This window comes from Macaca nemestrina, chromosome 12 (genome assembly GCF_043159975.1).
Source record: "Macaca nemestrina isolate mMacNem1 chromosome 12, mMacNem.hap1, whole genome shotgun sequence".
Lineage (NCBI taxonomy): Eukaryota > Metazoa > Chordata > Mammalia > Primates > Cercopithecidae > Macaca > Macaca nemestrina.
In genome coordinates, this window is record NC_092136.1 from 2,511,897 (window position 1) to 2,536,540 (window position 24,644).

The 24,644-nt window shown below is 49.5% G+C and overlaps 1 protein-coding gene across 5 annotated transcripts in view; it reads left to right on the plus strand.

Moving 5' to 3' along the window:
- The window catches only part of LOC105469770 (potassium voltage-gated channel subfamily Q member 1), a 402,068-nt gene that overhangs the window by 135,940 nt on the left and 241,484 nt on the right, over nucleotides 1–24,644 (plus strand). For 3 of the 5 annotated variants that reach the window (XM_011721289.2, XM_011721291.3, XM_024789103.2), the window contains exons 7-10: nucleotides 3,094–3,204; nucleotides 4,594–4,689; nucleotides 6,952–7,074; nucleotides 8,279–8,420. In XM_011721289.2, the coding sequence (XP_011719591.1) occupies nucleotides 3,094–3,204; nucleotides 4,594–4,689; nucleotides 6,952–7,074; nucleotides 8,279–8,420 (472 nt within the window). The remainder of the gene's footprint in view (nucleotides 1–3,093; nucleotides 3,205–4,593; nucleotides 4,690–6,951; nucleotides 7,075–8,278; nucleotides 8,421–24,644) is intronic. The other 2 variants (XM_011721290.3, XM_011721292.3) reach the window with 2 other exon arrangements.

The following is a 24,644-nucleotide window of genomic DNA, read 5'->3' on the forward strand; positions in this document are numbered from 1 at the left end:
CTGACAGAGAAGTCTCGTTCGTGGGCATTGTGCCATCAATATTTAATACAGTGGAGACATGTAAAAACAATTCCATATTAATTTATTAAAATATTAGACCCATTACATTTTCATAAATAATGTTATGAAAAATTTCTATATTTTCCAAAACAAATATTATTGAAAGAAAAATAAGCATTTTTGCAAATCTCCAGAAAGCCTGGCTCCCCAGAGGACGGGGATCCCCACGCCTGCCCCGGGCCTGTCTGTCAAGAGCAATGTCCCACTGCTCACTCTTGGATGGGAGCAGGAGTACCGGTTAGTGCCCCCCAGCCATAGCGAGGGCTGTCGTCCCTGAGCCCAGCCCCAGCAGATCATCAGTGCACATTTGCCTGGGGAAGCAGACTCAGCCCTGTCCTGGACGTAGCCCTCCAACCCTGCTTCTCGTACCTGGCCCCCACCTGGGGCACTGCTCTGCCACACCCCACCACCCCCGCTTTCTTCGGCCTAATCTTGTCCTTCGGGGCCCAGTGCTAGGAGGATGTCCAGGTGGGGTGGGACTTGGGCCTGCGCTGGGCTGCTTCTCAAGTCTCGGGCTGCACATGCCAGCCAGGCGGACGGTGCTGAGAGGGGTCCTTCTGCAGAGCAGAGGCAGAGCCAGGAGTGGAGGGGTGAGCACTGCCTCAGAGCATCAGCAGGGGCTGTGCAGGCCCAGGCACAGGTTTGAGGGATGAATAGGAGGAATCAGCATGTTCATACTGAAGGAGTGAGTGTCCCCCCACGAAATCTGGGTTAGACAGACTCTGGAGCCCTCTTGTTACTTGTCCAGGCTGCAGGGGCCCTCTGAGCTTAAGGCCAGGATAGGCCAGGGTCCCCGCTCTGCCCAGGCCCTTCTAGGCCCATTAATGGGCCACCCGTGTGTGCTTTCTTGGACTTGCTGTAGACTTGGTAAATAGTGGATGTGCTGGGCCCCCAGGCTCTGAGCCTCTTTGGGCTGAGAGCTCACCAGGTGGGAGTTGCTCCCCAGGGCAGGACTGGCACAGGGTCTCCGATGCCCCGCCCAATTTGCAGCCCTGTGTCTGCCTCTGCAACTCCCCACCCCAGTGCACGTGGCCCCTCTGGGGAACTTAGCAGCAGCCCAGCCTGTGCATGTGGGTGCAGGCCCTCTGGGGAGGACACCCTGCAGACGAGGGCCTCGGGCTCCCCCAGGGTCCCCCTCCGCCAGCCACTGTCAGCCTCACCCGTGGCCTGGCTGCACCCTGCAGGGACATGGCTGCACTCTGTGCCTGCGCTGTGCGTTCAAGGTGTCTGCACCTCAGTGTCTGCACCTGAGAGTGTCAGGCTCGGACATGGGGACCAGCTCCCTTTTTACATGACCTTGTCACCTGTGTGATGCACGTGTGTGTACTGACTGGGTCATTGTATGTTTCAGTGTGTATGTGTGTGCACACATGTGCATGTGTGGAGCGTCCCATCTCTGCATGAGGCATATTTGTGGGTGCGCGCCCACGCACACAGAGCCGGGTGGCCCACAGAAAGGGCCTGGCAGTAAACAGCTTCCTGTGCACATTGTGTGTATGGCAGGGGCATGGGTGCATATGGGTGTCTCTTAAGAACAGCGGCACTGCAGGGAGAGCTCCGTGTGCAGTTGCAGGAGATAACCTGAGAGCAGCCTCTGCGGCAGCATCCTGACCATAAGCGAACGTGCGGTCAGAGCATTAGCAGGGCAGGGGCCTGGGTGACGGCCAGGGCTCAGCAGAGGCCAGTCCTGCCCTGCGGCCTGATGGCGGTGGCTGGCATTTGTCAGTGTTCGTTAATGTGCTCATCAGCACAGCCTGGTTTCCCGTAATGTGGCCCCTTCTGCTGCCTGAGCCTCCAAGCCTCCTGCTCTAGCAGTTCTGGGCAGTCACATGAGCCATGGGCACCTGCTTCTCCACGTGTGCGCCTGTGCGCGCCTGCCCGGTGGTGGTCACGGGGATTCTCCCCACCCTCCCTCCTCCTCAGTGGCCGGTGGAAACCACGGGGTGGCCCAGGGACCCTGGTCTCGTGGGGGCTCAGGTGGGCCGGGAATTGTTCTTGCCTTCCATCAGAGTGTGTTAAACAGGCCTCAGGCCTTCCTGCCATCAGCGCTGGGCCCATAGGGCTGAGAATCCAATGAGGGTCTCCATGTGGTTCCCAGCTAGGGCATTCCTGGGCCTGCAAGCAGTCCAGAAGCCCCAAGTGGGTAAATGCTGGGCTAATAGCTGAGTATGGTGCCCAGAGCAGGGCTGCAAAGACCTCCCTCAGCCACAGCCATGGTCTGGGTCACCATGCCAGCTGTCCAGGTGAGCCCGGGCATGAGCCTGTATGTCTACAGGGTGAGCTGTGCCTCAGGGCCACTCTGGGTCTCCTTGTTGGGCTCAGCGCCAGCTCCTGAAGAACCCAGCAGGCAGCCCGCACAGGCCGGGCCCAGCCAGGGTGGGCTCCTAAGTCCTGCAGGATGACATTTCCAGGCTCAGGCTGGAAGCCCCAGGAAGCAAACCTCAGATGCCAGCAGGAGGCACGGGTGGGGGGAGCCTCCTATTGTCCCACCACACGTCCTGTTCGGATGGCTCTCCCACCAAGAAGGCTTGAGCTGCATCTTGTACTCTCAGAAAAGAGGAAAAATAAAACATCTGGTGCCCTGGCGTCAGGAAGCAGCGCGTCATCCCAGCCCCTGCTCTTTGTCGACGACCGGCCTCAGTGGAAGCTCCCGGTCTCCTGGGGGCCGGCACACAGCAATGTCGGTGGTCCAGGGGCCCAGCCTCCTGGGGACAGGCAGGCAGATGAGGCAGCAGGTGCGGGGTGAGCTCTCAGGCCCACGTTTCCAGCCAGTAGGCCCGGCCCTTTGTGGGTGCTGGGCTCCCTGCATGTGCTGGTGGGACATGCCTTGTGTGTGACGCCGAGAGCCTGGGAGACACATGCCATCCCGCGGCTCTGTTCCTGGTGCTTTCGCCGAGTCACACGGGGTCGTCCTGGTGGTCAGGGTCTCTCATCGGCCTCTCCGCTCATCAGAGTGGTGGGTTTGGGTTAGGCAGGTGGCCCTTCCAAGGCTCCAGTCCCATCCGTGGCTGACCACTGTCCCTCTTCCTGCAGGTCACAGTCACCACCATTGGCTATGGGGACAAGGTGCCCCAGACGTGGGTCGGGAAGACCATTGCCTCCTGCTTCTCTGTCTTTGCCATCTCCTTCTTTGCGCTCCCAGCGGTAGGTGCTCCATGGTGTGTTTTCCCAGCTCCTCGGACAGCTGGGGCCCTGGGGTGGCTGCACGCCCTCCCTCTGAGCAGACCCGCTTATGTTCAGAACCAAGAAAGTGCTTCCCTGCTAGAAGGTGCTATACTCCAGAGCTCCACCTGCCCTCCCTGGGGCCCTGGATGCAGACTTCCTGTTTGCAGTCCCCACTGGGGTCCTTGCAGGCAGTGTGGGAGGCAGCCTGGAATGGCTGTGCATGGACACAGTGTGGGACAGGCCTGCTTACTCAGCCCTGGGGGGTGGGCAGTGCTGCTGCCGCACCCCATGGAGGCAGAATCTTGTGCCTGGAGAGAGCACTTCCACGCTGTGGCTGGCCGGGGAGGGGGTTTGTTCCATGGCCTTTCCAGAAACCACAGATTGTTAGGTGATGTGTCTAGTTCGCAGTGCCCGTATGTGGGTGTATGTGTGTTATGTGTGTATGTGCATATGTGTTTATGCTGTGTGTGTATAATTTTATGTTACTTGTATACTATGGGTATGTGTATATGTATCGCATGGGTGTGTATTGTACCGTATATGTGCGTGCATACTGTGTATACGTATTGTATGTGCATATGTTGTATTTAGTATGTGTGGTGTGTTGTGTGCACATGTATGCATTATACATGTATATTAGTATGTTTGCATATGTGTATGTATCTGCGTTTCACAGGTATATATACTATACATCTATGTGCTGTGTATGTGTGTGTGCACATGACATGTAGACATGTTTGTGTTAGTGTGTGTGTTTGTTAGTGTACATTAGTGTGTTAGTGTTTGTGTGTTAGTGTTTGTTAGTGTTTGTGTGTGTGTGTGTTTGTTAGTGCGTTAGTGTGTGTGTGTTAGTGCGTGTGTTTGTGTGTGTTAGTGTGCATATCTATTGTGTGTGCGTGTGCGTCACATATGCATATGGACCACATGATCCCCTCTGTAGACCGGGAGTTCTCTAGCTTCTGGGTGGGTCCTTTGCATCCCATCAGCCGTCCTTGGGCAGGGCGGCAGCAGTGGTGACTGAGAAGGGCCGACTTCTCACTTGCGACCCCCATCCCAGTGGTATGATCCCTTCCTGGGTGCATACAGATGGGCCAGCCCACCTGGCCCCCAGAATGGTCCCTGGGAATGGGTTAGAGAGGCTCTAGCCCCGCCCCATGGGACTGGGCCCCTTGCTGGGGCCTGGGGTATAAGTTCTGCCCCCCATGCTGGCCCAGGACAGGCAGGCTGGGCCCAAGGTGGGACTTGGGGAACTTCCAGCACTGACCATGCCTGGCCTTCCCACAACTGTGACTGGTAACCATGTCCTGAGGCTGCACCCAGCTGGCAGTGGCCTGTGTGGACGGGACCCTCCTGTCTATTCCTTCCCAGGGGATTCTCGGCTCGGGGTTTGCCCTGAAGGTGCAGCAAAAGCAGAGGCAGAAGCACTTCAACCGGCAGATCCCGGCGGCAGCCTCACTCATTCAGGTGCGGTACCTGCAAGGCCCTAGTCACTGACATTTTGGTCACTGTTATTGTTGCGTCCAGCCCTCATGGCCACCTGTCGGAACCACCATTGGCCCCTGTGTCCGCCTGGCTGGCCTGTGGGGCATACCCTGCTTGTGGAAGCCTTGGCTTCTCTGGTGATGGGGTGAGCATGGGGCGCTGGAGCCTGTCTTCCTCCAAAGCCACTCCCATCAAGGGCCATACCCTGTGGGCTGGAGAGGAGGCACGGCCATGGCCATGCCAGGAGTGGACGTGGTTGGCTCTGAGGCTCCCTTGCGCTCCCATTCTCCCTCCCATTGCACAACAACCTGAGGGCTGAGTCTGGGAGTGGCGGAGCCAGGTGATTGTCCCCAAGGGAGGTAGGACCCAGCTGTGCAGTTGGTGCCTTCTGGAGGGCCTGGCATCCCTCAGGGCTCGGGAGGCCCTGGTGCCTGGAGGTGAGGGCTGGCGATGGACGGCATGGGCCTCCCTCTGGGCTCACAAGGCCAGTGGGCAGGGAAAGGCAGAGCCCTGGAGCATCATGGGCAGGAAGGTCCTGGAGGTGGGTGGGAGGCAGGCAGTACCAAGCTCTGGGACGCTGGGCTCTGGCTCTGTCACTCTAGGCTCTCCAGGACCCACCAGAGAATGGGACTGCTCTGTTAACATAAGCAAGGACTTAGCACAGAAGCCACTTGAGAATTGCATCCCTGTGGGTCTCTCTTGTTGGCCACCGCAGGGCCAGGGCTGCCCTGAGGAACAGCTGCTGAGGGGCCCGGAGGGTGGGCATTGCTAGGTTGAATGACAAGTGCCCGCTAGGGATAGGGCATCTGCCCAGTGCAGTGGCTGGGAGCAGTGTCAGCTCCTCTGGGCACACTGGGCCTGATGTCCCCCAGGAAGGCCCAGGGCCTGGGCAGCCCCTGCTGGCTGGGATGCCCCCTGCAGGCCTCCTGAGCTTGCCGCCCCAGGCAAGGCCCAGGCTATCAGGGGCAAGTCGCAGTCCTGCCAGGCTCCTGGCTCAGCTATCGGGGGGCTGTGAGCTCCCACCCTCAGCCTGACTTCACAGTTTCTCCTTCCCAGGATACCGTAAATCAGGCCCGTAAACCCACCTTGGTCCCAGCGTGAGCATGCTGGCCACCCACACCCAGCAGGGGACCACATTGGATTCCTAGTCCCACTCCCTGGGAACCACAGGTCCTGTGAAAGGGGGCTCCCTCGGAAGCTGCACACACTGTGGGAGGACTGGAGTGGGGGCCCCAGGTGACAGGCCTGCACAGGAGCAGGGCAGGGGTTGTGGGGTTTGCCAGGGTTGGGGGACCACGTGGAGTGCTCGTCCTGTATGTGTGATGCTCGGGCCTTGGAAGGCTGGGCTTGTGCCCTTGCCTGCCTGTCCCTGGGTGCTGGGTGGGAGTGAGGGCTGCAGGTGCCCCTCGCCAGCTGCTGTGTCTATCTGGGACTATCACCCAGGAGCCCACCAGTGTGGGGACACATTCTCCACTTGGCCCTCTCTCAGGCTCATGTGGCCAGTGATGACAAGGCCACCAGGATGTGTCCTCATACAAGGCCCTGGGAGCCCCTCCTGCCCACCTGGACGCTGCACAACTTCCCCCCGCCAAGTCCCCTACCGATAGTGTCCCCTCCTCCCACTGTTCCCATGTGGTGCTGCCATAGGGTCTCTCTGAAATGCTGGCTTCAGAGCTGCACCCATGTGCCATCAGAGGCTCCCCCAACTGCAAGGTGGCACTCACAGGCCTCTAGGAGAGACCTCACCTCCTGTCAGCCCAAGGGACCCTGCCTCTCCCTGCCCCCTGTTCAGTACCTGCAGGTCCCGGACGACCTCTCTTTCTCAGCCCTTCCTTACTGTGTGGCCGCTGGTTGCCTATTTCTGCATTGGCAGAAATGCACGCTGTGCACGCCGTGCACCCTGGCACCCGGGGACGATGTGCGACCTGCCCACCTTTGCGAGTCTTGCCTTTGGCTCAAGGCTGGCTCAGGGCCGGTAAAGCCCTTTGTGGTGTCCCAGCTGTGGGTAACAGTTGGCCCAGACAGCGGTGAGCTGCCTGGTACAGCAAGGGACCAAGCCAGGTTGCCTGGGCAGAGGGTCTGGGAGCTGGGACCACGTCAAGCCTGTGACTCTGAGGTCCCAGACCCTGCCACCCAGAGGGGAGGGGGTCCGGCCTGGGGAACAGGGAGGGAGAGCTGTAGCTTCCATAAGGGCCCCCACTGGGTGGCTCAGCAGGTGACAGCCTCTCCCCCGACCGACCTCAGACCGCATGGAGGTGCTATGCTGCCGAGAACCCCGACTCCTCCACCTGGAAGATCTACGTCCGGAAGCCCTCCCGGAGCCACGCTCTGCTGTCACCCAGCCCCAAACCCAAGAAGTCTGTGGTGGTGAGTAGCCCGCCTGCCACCAGGGCAGGGCCTTCTTGCTAGCAGGGGGGCCGTGGGGGCCGCGGCACAAGGCTGGGATCTCACCATGCATTTGACCTGGTGCGGCCTATGTCAGGGTGTCAGCATCGTTCGGGACACTGAGCTATACACCCAATGCTAGGTTCCTGCTATCCCAATGTCCCCCAACTTGGGGGTATGTAGGATCGGTCATTCCAGGGTCAGGGCATGAGACCTCCAGAGATAGAGCTCTGGGAGCAGGACGCGCTGGAAAGAAGGCTCTTCAGAGGGCCTTGGGGTTGGGCTTGCCATGTGGGGTGCAGTGGGTGGTGAGCAGTGGGCAGTGGGAGGGGAGCAGCAGGGGAGGGAGGTGATGCAGGGGTGTAGCGAAGGGGGTCTGGAGGTCACAGGGCGGTGGAGTTTGGCAGGTGCCAGGCAGAAGTCTTGTGACGTGGCTGGGGTCATAAGAGGGGTTGGGGCTGATGCTGGCATGGTTCCGCTTCCTGGCCTGTGCCCACACCCTCTGTGGAGAGACCTGGCCTTCCCAGTTTCCAGCTGCCAGTGGAGCCTCCGTGCCGACTGTTCCCTGTGCTGGAATGTTCCCCCAGATTTCCGCACAGCCTGCTCCCTGACTTCAGGCGCCCTCTTCATGCCCTGCTGGCCCCTAGCCTGTTCCCCCCATATGCATTCACCCCTACTGGTCACAGCTCCCATTACCACTTCCACTGGCACCATCTTGTATGTCTGTCTGCTTCCTGCTGTCCTGTTAGCGAGGCCACGAGCTCACAGGGCAGCACCAGGGCCAAGCCCCCCATGTGACCCCCAGCAGCCCTGCCCTGTCTCTGTGTGAGGGCTCTGGAGCTGGCCCCAGGCCTCAGGTCCCTGTCCAGGTGTATGTGATGTCGCTGTCCAGGTGTATGTGATGTCGCTGTCCAGGTGTATGTGATGTCGCTGTCCAGGTGTATGTGATGTCGCTGTCCGGGTGTATGTGATGTTGCTGTCCAGGTGTATGTGATGTCGCTGTCCAGGTGTATGTGATGTCGCTGTCCAGGTGTATGTGATGTTGCTGTCCAGGTGTATGTGATGTCGCTGTCCAGGTGTATGTGATGGGGGCTGGGCTCAGGGCAGCTGCACAGGCACTTTGGGGCCAGTGTAAGGCCTGGCAGACGATGTCCAGGAACCGCTAATCTATTGTCTGTTTTTTTAGATAAAGAAAAAAAAGTTCAAGCTGGACAAAGACAATGGGGTGAGTCCCGGAGAGAAGATGCTCACAGTCCCCCATATCACGTGCGACCCCCCAGAAGAGCGGAGGCTGGACCACTTCTCTGTTGACGGCTATGACAGTTCTGGTGAGAACCCCTCAAGCAGGTGTGGGCCGCAGGGCTGGGAAGGTCACTGCCTTTTTTGGGAGCCCGAGCAAGCCAATGAGTTTCTCCCTTGGGCTGGGGTCTCTGATAACGAGGTATGAACAGACAGAGAGTGGAGCTTCTAGAAACTTCTGTAAACCTTCCAGCCACCTTCCCCTCAGAGTCTTCCCAAGGAGGGGCTGGCCACACCTTCTGATGCGAGAGGAAGCCTGGGCAGGTGACGGGATGGGTCAGCTCTGTCCGGCCGTGCTGAGGGAAGGCTATATTCCTGATTCCAGCTGCCTGGCTTTCTCCCAGCTGAGCCCACGGGCTGTGGTTGGAAAGTGTCTGGGGTGACCTCTGGGCCCACTGGCAGGGAGACCAGAGGTAAGGGGTCTGGGGATGGGGCTCTGGAGGAGAAGCACCAGGCCTGGGTAAAACGTGGGGGGTCTGATGGGACAGGCCGTTCTCATGCAGCCTGGAGGCCACGAGTCTGTACGTGATGGTGTGGCTCGGACCTGCGTCCCTCCTCTCACCCCTGCAGCAGGGGCTGGGATGAAGCTACCTTCTGCAGCACCTGATAATTGGGTGGCAGACCTGTCTAGGGTTTAGATGCCCTCCATCCCAGGTAAGGGGTTTTACCCACGCTAACTCGTAAGCATGGCTCTTTGACAGACGTGGAGAGCGAGGCCCTGGAGGCTGGGCTCGTGTGCTCCAGCCACATGGCAGGGACACAGCAGTGCCTGGTTGTGGCCCCCATATGCCTCCTGCCAACTTCTGCTGTTCCCAGAAGTGCAGTTGGCTGAGCACACACACAGCAGGTAACCTGTGGTGATGCCAGAGCATCAGTGCTTGGTCTCCCCACACTGCTCCAGGGCAGACCTGGCCTCCTGGCTGCTTCAGGAGGCACACGTGATGCATCCATCATCTTGGGACCAGTTTTGAGACAAACCTCCTATAGGACAGGACCATGAACTGGCCAGCTCTACAGAGTGTGAGGGGCTGGAGACCTCATGCTCCCTGGCCACAGATGCCCTTGAGAGTTAGGAGAGGTGGAAGGGACCCCGCTTCTCCCTGGCAGCTCCAACTTCTCTCGCATATGACTTCAATGCCCACTTCTGGGGACTGTGATCCCAAACTGCCAAATTCTCTAGCAGCTCTCTTAAAACCAAATGTGAAGGATTCTGGCTTTTTCTGACCTCTGAGCCCAGTGTGGGGTATTTGAGATAGCTGTGCTGCCACCAGGACAGGGGCGTGCCCCTTGTCTTCCCAGGAGAAAACACAGTGAAGCCTGTTTGCTCCCCAGTACCTTGTGCAAAGGTGCCATCTGTGGCCCTGCTTGCTGCTTCCTCTGAGGCAAACACAGTGGTGACTGTGTTCTGATACAAAGATGGCACTTGCTGGCTGCTGCACTGTAGCACCAATGCAGGGGCCCTGGCAAACGTTTGCAGAAGCCCCTGTCCCAGGGTACGGTCCCCCTGGGGGGAAAGGGGCACCTGTTTTGAAAACACTTGGTTGTCATAGTGCCAGAAAGAAGCACTAGTTCAGGCCCACGCGAAACAGTGGCCTTGCCCTCCCAGCATGGGAGAGCCCTCATTTTCCAGGTGGTGGGGGGAGCACAGCATTTGAAGCCCACTCCCCTTTGACCACTTGCTGTTGTCCAGACAGACATCACGCACTTGGGCCTTGCATTGGTTCCTGCTCACCTTGTTTCTGCTCACCTGGTTTCTGCCCCTTGAAGTCTCAGACCCCTTCTTCCATGACTCCAAGGCATGTCCCTCTAAGGAGGCTTGACCCCACCCTGGAGGGACTGCTCCCACTCTCCCTGCCTTCCATGCCCCGTGGGAGGACTCCATGTGGCCCAGTCCCTTGGAAACTTGACCCCACTGTTTTGGACTCTGGGCTATTGGAAGCCAGGCCCTGACTCAGTTGTGCCAAGTGGCCGGGGTTCCATGCCTGGCAGAGGAGGTGGGTCATCCACCTTGCCCTCCCATCCAGGTCACATGATCCATTCCCTCCTCAGCAGCTGTCCCTTTACCCTTTGGTCACTTCTGTATCCATCCCTCCCCTCTCAGACCTCTTCCCAGTGCCTGGGACCAACCCGAATGTTCCAGCTTACCAGCAGTTGTAAGGATGCTGTCACATCTTATGCATGGCAGAAAGGGGACAAACCCACACTGTTCACAACCCTTTGTGCTCGCAGACACCAGCCCAGCCCGCCAAGCTCCAGTTTATTCAGGATGGCTCACCTGCATCCCCCCATCCTTGGCAGGAGGCCGGGTGGTGTTCCCTGCCCCTTGGGGCTTTCCTGGGCATCCACTGTGGAAGTCACCAGGCAAGACCAAGTCCAGGCATCCGCTCCACTGGGCACCAGGCTCCCGGGGGCCTTAGATGCCATCAGGATTTGGCTGGGACCCGGCCACATCTCTGAGCCCCTGGGATGTGCTCCCGCCTGCCCGCTGGAGCCGGCACAAAGGGTGATTGTGCCAACCAGTGCCCAGTGCCCCCACAGCTCTGGATTCAGGGCTGGGACCATTGTCTCCATGCAAATGGGGGCTTTCTGCGCATGCTAACGGGCAGGTGGGTGTGGCCGGGGGCTGGGGACGCAGCCTGTGTGCGGCCTGGAGAAGCATCGCTTGCTGCTTGCTGAATGCGGGGCAGCCCGAGTCGATGCCATCCATTCAGCCTGGTTAGTGTTATGAAGTCATTAGTGCTGTCTGCGGAATGTTAATGAGGGGCGAGTGCGGAGAAAGTCAGGCGCCTTTTGTGGAATGCTCCTCCACGGAGAAGGTTTTTCTTTCCTGCTGGACTTTTTTCTTTCCTAACTTGATAAGTCAGCCCAGGCTGGAGCCACCAGATTTCTGGAGCCTGAGCTGTCAGCCTGGCCCCCAGGGACCTAGAGCAGCCCCTGATACTCCTGAGTCCCCTTTGCCCAGAAGGCTCTTGGAGAGTCCTGGCATGCGGAGAAGGGCATGCGGATCCCAGGGCAGATGCCACCCCTGGGGAAGCCCCACAGCCCCACTCCCTCAAGGAGGGTATGAACAGCCACACTGATCCCCCGCAAAGGCCAACCCAGGCCTCAACCTTGCCTGACTGTGCTTTCTGTTGTGTGAACCCGCAGATTAGGCAGAAGTCCCCTTGACCCTGCCTCAGGGCTCCTAGCTGTCTGCGCCACCCACCTGCACACAGGCCCCTGCAGCTTGTGCTCTAGCTGGTGCTGTGCAGTGTTGGCCCCATTTATAGATGGAGAAACGGAAGGACAGGGCCATGTGGGCAACTCCTGAGGACACCTGTGTGTCCTGACACCCCACTGAGCCTGCCAAGAGGCACATGCAGATATGGCAGTGGCAGACCTCAGGGGAGGGAGGTTGGGAAGGAAGAAGGTCCCTCACGGTGGCATCAGAACACAGACTAACCTGCAGCAAAAATGGGCTGCGTGGTCCCTGCAGAGCAGCCTCACTAAGGGGAGGAACCAGCCCTCATCCCATCAGGAAGGGCCTGCTGCCATTCCCCCAACCTTCTGACCTGGGTAGAAAGGGAGGGGAATGTCAGCAGCCGCCCAGCCCGAGAGCCAGAGCGCAGCAGGGGCTGGCCAGCCTAGCCCTAGGGTCTTTGCAGTGAAGTGTCACAGACTGCTCATGAAGGATGCATGGGGACCCAACCTCATGCCGCTTGGCTTGGCAGTGTTGAAGGGACTGGGGACCTGCGAGGATGCGGTGGCCATTGTCCATGCCTAGCCTGGGGAGCCTGACACTCACAGCCCGGCTGCTGCTGCCTTGGGGGTCCTGAAGATCCTCTGTATGCTTGCGGGGTGGGGGCAGACACAGGCAGCCTCCTGCCCAGGGAATCCAAGCAGGCACAGGCCATCCACATCTGCAGGTCAGAAGAGGCCTGGGCTGGAGCCACATACTGGCCATCCTGCCTCGCTGTCCCTGTCTCAGAGCCACTGTGTTCACTCTGCCTGGAACTGTCTTTCCTGGATCCCAGAAGTCCTGAAGGAGCCACCTCCATCCTGCGCTGACTACCCCGCCCCTCCTCCACTCTAGTTGTCTCCACAGCCAGGTCACCATTGACCAGGTTGTCCAGTCCCCTCCTCAAAGGGGAGTGGCCCTTTGTTTTTCACCACTGACCCTTCCCGAGCTGGTACCATACGTAACCCATGGGTACACGATATCGTGGGTACACGATAAAAATACAGGGCTGTGCCACCAGGGTTTTGTCTTGACAAAGGGGCTGGAGGTGGGTTATCAAGAGCAGGGCTGGCCGGAGGTGGCCTCCTGAACACCCGAGTCCCTAGGAGGGCAGAGGAGACTTCCCCAAATTCACTGGTCCTGGAGGCCGCCTCAGAGGCCTTTTGCTGCTCAGAGAACACTGGGCTGGAAGGTCGGGGTCTGTGACGTAGGATCAGGTAGCACGCACGTGTCCACCGGCCTGGAGGTCATTCTGAAGGGCTTCTGGGGAGGTGTCTTCAAAGCTGTGCCTGTGTATGTCACCACGTGTTTGTCAGGTGACCTGGGATGATTGTGTGGTTTCCCATTTGTGAAGTGGGGCAGCGTGCTGGAGGAGCATGCATCACATACCCAGAGGTCCCCAGTGTGGCCTGGGGTCTCATCCTTCACACTCGTGTGTGTGCTTTTTGGAAGCATGCGTCATGGAACAGCCTAACTTCTCACTTCTACGCTTGTGAGCCTAGTTCTCACAGGGTCAGGCTATAGCCTCCTCCTGCTCCCAGCTTGACATCCTCAGCCCAACACACCAAGCCTGGCCTTTCACCCACTCCTCCATTCAAGCTGTGTGTTCTGATTGTACATTTTTGGTGGCTGCTGCAGGATTAAATCCTGAATGCTTTGCCAATTGAGATCAAAAGTCACCCCAACTCCTCTGGAACCTCACTGGGACCTCAAGGTGCTCCAGATCGTACTGTCTCCTGCCGTTTCCTGGGCCTTTGTTGCCCAGTGTTTTGGTTTTGTCTTTTAAACAATCCTCTTTTTGTTGATGCTGCATACATCTAGATATTTACTCACAGACTTGCAGTTTTCTGTCTCACTGTTTGGATTTAATTTCCTTTTTCCTGAAGTCTGTGATTCCTTCAGTGAAGGTAAACTCAGTTTCTGGTTGTCTGAAATATTTTTACTTTGCCTTTATTCTTGGATGATGATTTCGTTGGGGGGAAAGTTACAGGTTAATGTGTACATTTTGTCTGAAGACTCTGGAGCTATAACACCGCAGTCTCCTAGCTTCTGTGGCTCATCAGGCTAATTGATTTTCCTTTGTAAGTGACCCGACCTCTAGTGACTTCAGAAACCTTCCTTTTGACTTTAGTGTTCAGAAATTTCACTGTACTGTACCAAGGTGGTGGATTATTTTTATTTATCGTGCCTACAATTTGTTGTGATTCCTGAATCTGAGGATTTATGTCTTTCGTCAACTGTGGAAAGTCAGTACCATTATGGTGTAGAATATTGCCTCCCCTAATGCTTCTGATCTTTTCCAGAAACTTCTATTTGACCATCTCATTGTCTTCCTCAGCTATCTCATAGATTTTCTATCTCTGTCTCCCTCTGCTTCATTCACAGAATTTTCCATGCAGTTTCTAACTCTTGAGATGTTTCTGTTCCACTGCTTTATCCACCCACTGAGACTTTCAGTTACATATTTTTTCCATTCCTATAAATCCTTGTATGTGGGTTTAATTTGCTTTATTTTAGCATCTTGTATCTTTCTCATATTTTAAACTACAACTTTAAATCTTTAGGTCATTTGAACCTGTGTATTTTGTACGCTCTATCATGTCATTTCATCATCTGCAGTTCTTGGAGAATCTAATTCTGTTCACTGTAGTTTTTCCTGACTCTTGCTCATGATGGCTCATTTCATTGTGGGTGTGCAATTTAGATCATGAGTTTGTGTGGTGGATGTTTTTGTTTGTGGGATTCCTATGTATCCTGTATAAGGTACATGCCTCTGGAGAAGCTGTACTTTTGCTTGTACAGGGTGACTGAGTGAACCAATCCAGGACCTTCATGATACATGTTTTAGAAATGGGATCTTCTAGACAACCTATGCAGTGTAAACAGAAACCCCAGTCTCCTGTGAGAGCAAGTCTAAGTTACATATATTGAGAGGAGAGTTTTATTTTATAAAGTAAAACTGTCTTTATTTGCAGAAGACATGGTTATCTATGTAGAAAATCTGATGAATATACAAGATGACCACTATGACTAATATATGAGTTTAGTAAGGTGGCAGATACAAGATTAATATGAAAAATCAATTCCATTCATATATTCTTGCAGCAAATAACCAGAAATTGGAATTTTTAAAATACAGGCATGTCTCATTCTTATTGACTGCACTTTGGTTGCACTTTGCTGATAATGCATTTTTTACAAATTGAAGGTTTGTGGCAACCCTGCTCAAGCTGAAGCCAGTATTCATTTACCATTTCAATAATCCTAGGGCCCTTAAGAATTATGCTAAATCTACTCTGCTTATGCTCTATAACGGAACAATAAAACCTGATGACAGTACATCTGTTGACAACATGGTTTACTGAATATGTTGAGCCCATTTTTGAGACCTACTGCTCAGACAAAAAGATTCCTCTCAAAATGTTACTGCTCAATGACAGTGCACCTGGTCATCCAAGACCTCTGATGGAGATGTACAAGAAGATTAATGTTGTTCTTATGCCTGCTAACACAACATCCATTCTGCAGCCCATAATCAAGGAGTAATTCCAACTTCGAAGTCTTATTATTTAAGAAATGCATTTTATAAGGCTATAGCGGTCATAGAGAGTGATTGTTTTGATGAATCTGGCCAAAGTAAATTGAAAACACTTTAGAAAAGAATCACCATTCTAGATGAAATTGAGAACATTAGTGATTCATGGAAGAAGGTAAAAATATCAACATTAACAGGAATTGGGAAAAAGTTGATTTCAACCCTCTTGGATGACTGTGAGGGGTTGAAGATTTCAGTGGAGGAAGTAACTGCTGATGTGAAAACTGCAAGAGAACTAGAATTAGAAGTGGAGCCTGAAGATGTGGCTGAAATATCATTAGTTATTAGAGAAATGCAAATGAAAGACACCATGAAATACCAGTACCCAATTATTATATTGTATAAAATTAGGGAGATGGATGATACCAAGTGTTGGTGAAGATGTGTCGGAGGTGGAACTCTCACATGCTCCTGGTGAGAATGCAAAGTCCAAAGCGATGCAACCATTTGGGAAACAGTTCAGCAGTTTCTTAATGTGTTAAATATATACCTACCATATTCCACAGCCATTCTATTCTTAGGTATTTATCCAGGAGAAATAAGATCATATGCATGCCACCATTTGTACATGGAATATTCATAGCAGCTTTATAAAAACTGGAAACCCAAAACTGGAGGCAACCCAAATGCCCATCATTTGAATAGATTTTTTTCAAAGTTGTGGTATATTCCTACAATGGAATACTACTCAGAAATACAAAGGAATGAACCATTGATACACCTACAATATGGATAAATTGCAACATAATTATGGTGAGTGAAAGAAGCCAGACCAAAAAAAAAAAAAAAAAAAGAGTACATGGTATCTTATTTATGTAAAAATCTACAAAATGACCACTAATATAGAGTGGCAAAAATGTCAGTGATTATCAGTGGTTACCTGGGGGTCAGGGGTAGTGGCAGGAGGGAAAAGGACAAAAGGGCACAAAAAAACTTTTGGGGCAGTGGATATGTTCATTATCATAATCATGGCAATGGTTTCATCGTGTGTCAAAAGTTACCAAATTGCACACTTTAAACATATGCAAGTTATGTCAATTATACCTCAATAAAGCTGTTTATAATAAATATGTAATATAAATACATAATATATATTTTGCATAGCAAAAAAATACTGAAAATACTTTTTTACTGATAACCTAAAGAAACCAGTTGCCACTCACCTATAGGCATGGGGCTAATTTAATTGCTATATAAAAATGCTCTTGGCCAGGCTGCGGTAGCTCACGCCTGTCCCAGCACTTTGGGAGGCCGAGGTGGGCAGATCACAAGGTCAGGAGATCAAGACCATCCTGGCTAACACGGTGAAACCCCATCTCTACTAAAAAAATACAAAAAATTAGCCAGGCGTGGTGGCGGGTGCCTGTAGTCCCAGCTACTTGGGAGGCTGAGGCAGGAGAATGGCGTGAACCCTGGAGGCAGAGCTTGCAGTGAGCCAAGATCATGCCACTGCACTCCAGACTGGGAGAGAGAGAGAGAGAGACTCCATCTCAAAAAATTAAAAAAAAAAAAATGCTCTTGTAAATAAAGATAAAAGTTAAACAGTTCACAGAAAAGGAAATACCAATGATTCTTAAGAATGAAAATATGCCAGATGACTTCAATTATGACAGAAATGCAAATTAAAGCAATGGGGTTTTTGAAACTTATCTGATTATTAAATATCAAAGAGTTTGATAACACTCTATGGGTATGTGTAACGGGAAACTCTCAGTCATTGATGTTGGAAAAATAAATTGATACAAACCTCTGTGGAGATAAATAAGGCAATCTCAATCAAAATTAAAGATGCATATGCCTTTGAATCATTCTAGAAATTTATTCTACACATATCTTACACATTTGCAAAATAATCCATCATTAGGATATTGATTTCTGCAATTGTTAAATAGCAAATAATTGCAAACCACCAACATGCCCATCAGTGGAGGTCTGCTTCAAGTAGCATATCTCTATTAAACAGTCATCAAAACTGTGAAGCTGCACTCTCATCACTGGTGCAGGCCATCCCTGATATCTGATCCTAGAAATAACAGTACATCTTTCAGAAGAGTATGAAATCTGCCATTATGTGGGGGCAAATACAATGGTTTACAAAACAAAGTTTTATCTGCCTTGTTCTGTGTCTTGGAACTGTTTGAAGAACATTGGGATTATCTTTTCTGTAAAGGTTAAATAGAACCGAGTTGTAAAACTATCTGGGCCTGATACATGTTTTATAGGACATCTTTAGTAATTTCTTTTTAGTCTGTTTTATGATAAGTTGTTATATATTAGTTTATTGCATCTTTTGGAGTGATTTATTCACTCCTATTTAATTTCCTCAAGTGTTTCAATTGTGTTGCCACTCGGTAGCAACTAATTTTTTCCTTTAGTGATTTTATGGTCTCTATCATCTCTTTGTTTTTCTTTTCCTTTATGCCTGAACTTTTGTAGTTTTTCTCCTTTTTTCTTAAGCACATGAGAAATTTATCTATTTTATTTATATTATCAGAAAACTATCTTTGTACTCTTTGTTATCTATTTCATTAATCTAAGCTTTTATAGCTGTTAATTCCCTTTTCTTGGCTAACTCTGTTTTCTTTTACTTAAGAGTCATAGTTCATTTATTTGAAGTTCTTTTACTAAAGGCAGTTTTAAAGGCTATAAATTTTCCTCTGATTGCAGCTTTAGCTGTGACACATAGATCTGATTATGAAATATGTTCCTTTTCATTGCTTTCTTGATAGTTTTTATTTTGTGTTTTGATTTTTCTCTTTAGAGTTCTTTTAATGTCTTCTTAATTTTTAAGCAGTAAATTTTTATCACTGTTATTTATTTCTAATTTAGTAGGCTTACGGTGAAAGGATGTAGCCCATGAAGTCTCCACTTTTTTTTAATGAAGATTTTGTGTCCAAGTATGTAAATAAGACCATTATTTTTGTAAATGCTCCTCAGACCTCAGAAAATATTTTCTGTATTTGTAGGACACAGTTTTATTTGTATACATGGACAGCTAAAATGTATATTGAGATGGATTGTGTGTGTGTGTATATATATATACATATATATATATGTTTATTCATTGCCTCATTTAGGTCTGCTCTGCCCTTAGTTTAAAAAAAAAAAAAAAAAAAAAAAAACAAAAAAAAAAAAACCTAATACATCTGCCAAATTCTGATACAGGAAAATTAAATCCTTCCTGTACAATTATGTTTCTAAAACTTGAGTGGCGGGTTTCATGGAGTGGTTTGGAGCATAGCCTATATGGCCAACCTTCTTAGGGCCATAGCCCAGCTCTGCCATTTTCTTACGTGGCCCTAAGCAAGCTACTGCATTCTCTGTGCCTCAGTTTCTACATCTGTGAAATCAGGATCCTAACTGTGCCTGCTCCCAGGACTCCTGTCTTGACTGAGTGAGTTAGAACATGTAAGTGCTCACCCAGGGCCCATATGCAGCAAACAGTCTTGTGTCTATGTCTACTGCCAAATTGGCCCCAGGCTCTATCAACACCAGATCAGCTCTGCTCTCCTTCCAAACACTTGTACCACAAATCTAGGGGCCATTCTTACTTTTAGTGTCCTTAATATTGTATTACTTTCTTTTTTTTTTTTTTTTTTTTTTTTTTTTTGAGACGGAGTCTCGCGCTGTGTCGCCCGGGCTGGAGTGCAGTGGCGCGATCTCGGCTCACTGCAAGCTCCGCCTCCCAGGTTCACGCCATTCTCCTGCCTCAGCCTCCTGAGTAGCTGGGACTACAGGCGCCCGCCACCACGCCCGGCTAGTTTTTTTGTATTTTTAGTAGAGACGGGGTTTCACCATGTTAGCCAGGATGGTCTCGATCTCCTGACCTCGTGATCCACCCACCTCGGCCTCCCAAAGTGCTGGGATTACAGGCTTGAGCCACCGCGCCCGGCCAATATTGTATTACTTTCTAATATTCACTTTAACTTTACAGATGAGTAGAATGGAATAGATGTGTTTCAGTACAGAACTTTTTTCTTATGTTTGCTTGGGCTCCCCTCCTCTCTGTTACCTATGTTGATAATCTAGGATTTGTTGTCTAACATTTTTCCTGATGTTCACATAATATTCAATGAAATAAAATACATGTGACATAATGAAGGCATTATCATTGTTTTCCAAACTCATGGGATCATATCATACCTGGTTTCTGCATCTTGTTTTTCTCAATCAGTAAAATAGTAAAAATGTCCCTAAGGCTGCTGGAACAATTTTATTTTGATTTAATTCTATCTCTAATTGAATTTTATTTCTATTTCAATTCTATTCTAAAATTTATAATCTCTGCTTAATTTCCTTTGGTGTACATATTCTGTGATGTTCTCTATTGCTTAAAATTCATTTTGTTTCTGAACATAGGTTCTTGAACCTGTTTCTATGTACAGAACTTTTATTTCTATGTGATAAATTTCCAGAATGTATTAGTTTGCTAGGGCTGCCATAATAAAAATACCACAGGCTGGGTGGCTTAGACGGCAGACATTTATTTCTCACAATTCTGGAGGACAGAAGTCTGAGATCAAGGTGTCAGCAAGGTTGCTTTCCCTGAGGCCTCTCTCCTTGCCTTGCAGATGGCTGCCTTCTTCCTGTGTCATCACATGGTCGTTGCTCTGTGCACTTGCACCCCGGTGTTTCTCTGTGTGTCCAAATATCCTTTTCTTTAAGGGCACCCGTCACATTGGATTAGGGCCACCCTAACAGCCTCATTGTAGCTTCATCACCTTTTCAAAGGTCCTGTCTCCAAATATGCTGAGTCACATGCTGAGGTATTAAAGACTAGGGCTTCAATTGCAAATCTTGTGGGACACAATTCAGCCCATGACACAGGAATAGGCATGTTAATTTCAGTGATGTGGCCAGGTTGTTTTTCTTGGGTTGTCTGACCTCGAATTCCACAGGCAGGGTTCCTCTTTCCGGGCCGGCATTCCTGCCCACCCATCCTGGCAGAGTTGACTTGTTGTCAGCCAAGTGGGGCAGAGTTTCTCCACTGTACCTCTATTGACATCTAGTACCGGATAAGTCTTTGTTGAGGGAGGAAGTCCTGTCCATTGTAAGATGTTTAGCAGCATCTCTGGCCTCTACCAGGAAGCCAGCAGCATCATTCCCTCAGTTATGACAACCAAAAACATCTCGACATGTTGCCACATGTCCCCTGGAGGGCAAAATTGCCCCCAGTTGTGACCTGCTGGGCTAAGGTGGTCCCTCAGGATTCTTTCTTAAAACAAAACAAACTTTATTTGGCAATAATTTTGAACTACAGAAAAATTACAAGCATGAGATATAAAACACCTATATACCCTTCACTAAGACTTACCAGTTTACTAATTGTTGCATTTTGCCACATTCGCTTTATCATTTGAACCCCTTTCTCTACATTATATTCACGTTTTTCTGAAACATCTGTGAGTTGCATACTCCACAGCCCTTTGCCCCTAAACATTTTGCTGTGTATTTCTGAAAAATAAAGATATTATCTTTGAAAGCAAGAATACAGTTATCAACTTCTGCAATTAAACATCGATATAATACTTTTACCTAATTTAATGCCTATGTTCCCATTTTGTCAGTTGCCACGACAATGTCCTTTGTAGCATTTTTTCCTCCACTGAAAGATCCAGTTCAGGGTCAGTATTGCCTTTAGATGTGTCTCTTCAGTCTTCTTTAATCTGGAGCATTTCTAGTCTCTTTCTCTTGTTATGACACTGATATTTTTGAAAGATACAGTCCTGCCACTTCTTGGGGGAGTTTGATGTTTCCTCAGGTTAGATCCACGTTGTGTACTCTGTAAGTGACCTGATGTCCTTCTCAGTGTACCACATCCTGAGGCACACAGTGTATCTGCCCCTTATTGAAGATGTTATTTTGATCACCAAATTGAGGCATTATCCACTTTTCTACCTTACGGTTACTATATTTTGTCTTGCAACCGATAGAAAATCTGGGGGAGATTCTTTAAGGCCATGCATATACCCTGCTGCGTATCAAAAAAAGTCTCCCCAGATTTAAATGCTTTTGGAAACCAGGCTTTATTGTGGTAGTTGCAAAAATGATAATTTTCCAACTCTAGCACCTCTTCCACGAAAGTATAGAAAGAAAAAAAAATACTGTCCCGTTGGAATGGTTACCTCATCGTGGTTGTGATTTGCATTTTCCTAGTGATGCTGAGCGTTTTTCCATGTGCTTGGTGCTCAATTGTATATCTTCTTTAATGAAATATTTATTCAGATCTTTTGCCCATTTTAAAAAATGACACTTTTAGGCTTTTTATTTTTAGACATTCACATGCAATGGTAAGAAATAATAGGGATCCCATGCACCCTTTAGTTAGTTTCCCTCAGTGGTAGCATCTTCTAAAACCATAGCACAATATGATAACCAGGATGTCAACAGTGAGAGTCAAGATACAGAGTGTTTCCATCACCACAAGGATTCCCATTGTTTGTCCTTTTACACCAACTTTCTCCCACCCTATTCCTCTAATCCCTGGCAACCACTCATCTGTTCTCTGATTCTGTAGTTTTGTCTTTTCAAAAATGCCATATAAATGGAATCACACCGTACACAATATCTTAGAAACTGGGTCTTTTGGCTCAGCATCATTCTCTGGATTCATTCAAGATGTTTTGTATAGCGACAGTTCACTAAATTGTAGTGCTGAGTGGAATTTCATGATATGGACATATACCCCAGTTTATTTAACCATTCCCTCATCCAAGGACATGTGGGTCATTTCCAGTTTGGGCTATTACAAATCATAGTAGGCTGAACAATGGCCCCCAAAGTAGCCAGGTCCTAACTCCTGGAACCTATGACTATTGCCTTCTGTGGCAAAGGGCACTCTGCAGATGTGTTAAATGAAGGACCTTGAGATGGAGAGATCATCCTGGATTGTCTGAGTGGGTCCAGTGTAATCACAAGGGTCTTTATAAGAGGGAGGCAGAAGCATATTTGACTATAGAAGAGAAAGAGGGTTATGTGGCCATGGAAGCAGGGGCAGGAAATGGCAATGTGATTTGAGGAAGGGGTCACAAACCAAGGAATGCAGGCAGCTTCCAGAAGAAAAGGCAAGGAAAGGGAAGTGGAGCCTCCAGAAGGAACCGGCTCTGCTGACACCTTGATTTTTAGTCCCTTAAGACTCTTTTCAGACTTCTGGCCTCTAGAACTGTAAAAAAAAAAAAAAAAAAAAAAAAAGCTTGTGTTGTTTTAAGCCACTAAGTTTGTGGAAATGTATTACAGCAGCCATGGGAACCTTATACATTGATAAGGATGACATGAATATTCTTGTAAGGTTCTTGTGTGAACATAAGTTTTTATTTCTTTGGGATAAAAGCCGCTGGTAACTGCTGAGTTGTATGGCAGTTGCATGTTTAGTTTTATAAGAAACTACCAAACTGATTTTCCAGAGTGACTGCACCATTTCACATTCCCCATTCCTGCCAGCAATGTCTAAGTGATGTAGTTTCTCTGCATTCTTGCTGATATTTGATGTTCACACTGTTTTTCATTTTATTCATTCAGATAGGTGTGTAGTGAGATCTCATTGCGGTTTACATGTACATTTCCTCATTAGGATGATACTGAACATCTTTACATGTGCCTCTTTGCCATTTTTATGTTCTATTCAGTGAAATTCTTATTGATACCATTTTCCAATTTCCCAATTAGACTTTTTGTTACTGTTGAGTTTTGGGAGATATTTATATATTCTAGATACTTATACTAAGTCAGAAACAGGGTGCAAATATTTTACTCATTGTAGCTTTCATTGTCATCATCTCAACAAGGTACTTTATAGAGCAAACATTTTAAAGTTTGATGAGATTCAATGTGTCCTTCTTATGGATTGCACTTCTGATGTCAGGTCTAAGAAGACTTTGGCCCTGGACCCCAAATATTTTCTCCTATAGCTTTTTTCTAACAGCCTTATGGAGATAATAGTTTACATACATACAATTCACCCATTTAAAGAATATGATTGAATGGTTTTTAGTATAGGCATACCTCGGAGATATTGTGGTTCGGCTCCAGTACACTGCAATAAAGCAAATATTGCAATAAAGCAAGTCACACAAATTTTTTGGTTTACCACTGCATATAAAAGTTATGTTTATATTGTAGTCTATTAAGTGTGCAATAGCCCCATGTCTAAGAAAACAATGTGCCTACCTTAATTGAAAAACACTTTATTGCTAAAAAATGCTGACTCAGAATGAAGCGAGCATATGTTGTTGGAAAAATGGCACTGATAGACTTGCTCAATGCAGGCTTACCACACACATTTAATTTTTTAAAAACACAATATCCACAAAGTGCAATAAAGTGAAGTGTGCCTGTGTATCCCCAGAGCTGTGCAACTGCCACTCCATCTTCATCATTCCAAAAAGAAACCCAGTGCCTTTTAAATATCACCCCAAACCCACTATTCCATCCCCCCTCAGCCCTAGGCAATAACTAATCTTTCTCTCTATGGGTTTGCCTATTCTGGACATTTTATATAAATGGAATCATACAATGTATGGTCCTTTGTGACTGGTTGCTTTCACTTAGCATCATGTTTTCAAGGTTCGTACTTCATCTTTTTTTTTTTTTTCTCGAGACAGAGTCTCACTCTGTTGCCCAGGCTGGAGTGCAGTGGCGTGATACCGGTTCACTGCAACCTCTGCCTCCCAGGTTCAAGCAATTCACCCGCCTCAGCCTCCCAAGTAGTTGGGATTACAGGCACATGCCACCATGCCTGGCTAATTTTTCTATTTTTAGTAGTGACGGGGTTTCGCCATGTTAGCCAGGCTGGTCTCGAACTCCTGACCTCAGGTGATCTGCCCGCCTTGGCCTCCTAACCTGCTGGGACCACAGGTGTGAGCCACTGCATCCAGTCCTTGTGCTTCATTCTTTTATGAATGAATAATCTACCATCATATGATATACAATGAATAAACATTTTGTTTATCCATTCATTTGTTGATAAGCATTTTAGATTGTTTCCACGTTTTGACTACTAGGAAAAATGCCTCTAGAACACGTGTATATGGGTTTTTGTGTGGACATGTGTCTTCATGTCTCTTGGGCATGAAAGTGATATGAAAGGCTGGGTGTGGTGGTGGCTCACGCCTGTAATCCCAACACTTTGGGAGGCCGAGGCAGGTAGATCACCTGAGGTCAGGAGTTTGAGACCAGCCTGGCCAACATGGTGAAACGCCATCTCTACTAAAAATACAAAAATTAGCTGGGCGTGGTGGCAAGTGCCTGTAATTCCTGCTACTCGGGAGGCTCAGGCAGGAGAATTGCTTGAACCCAGGAGGAAGAGGTTGCAGTGAGCTGAGACCATGCCACTGCACTCCAGCCTGGGCAACAGAGCAAGACTCCGTTTCAAAAAAAAAAAAAAAAAAAGGGATATGAAAACACATGGGAATGGAAAGCTGAGTCAGATGATAACTCTTTTTT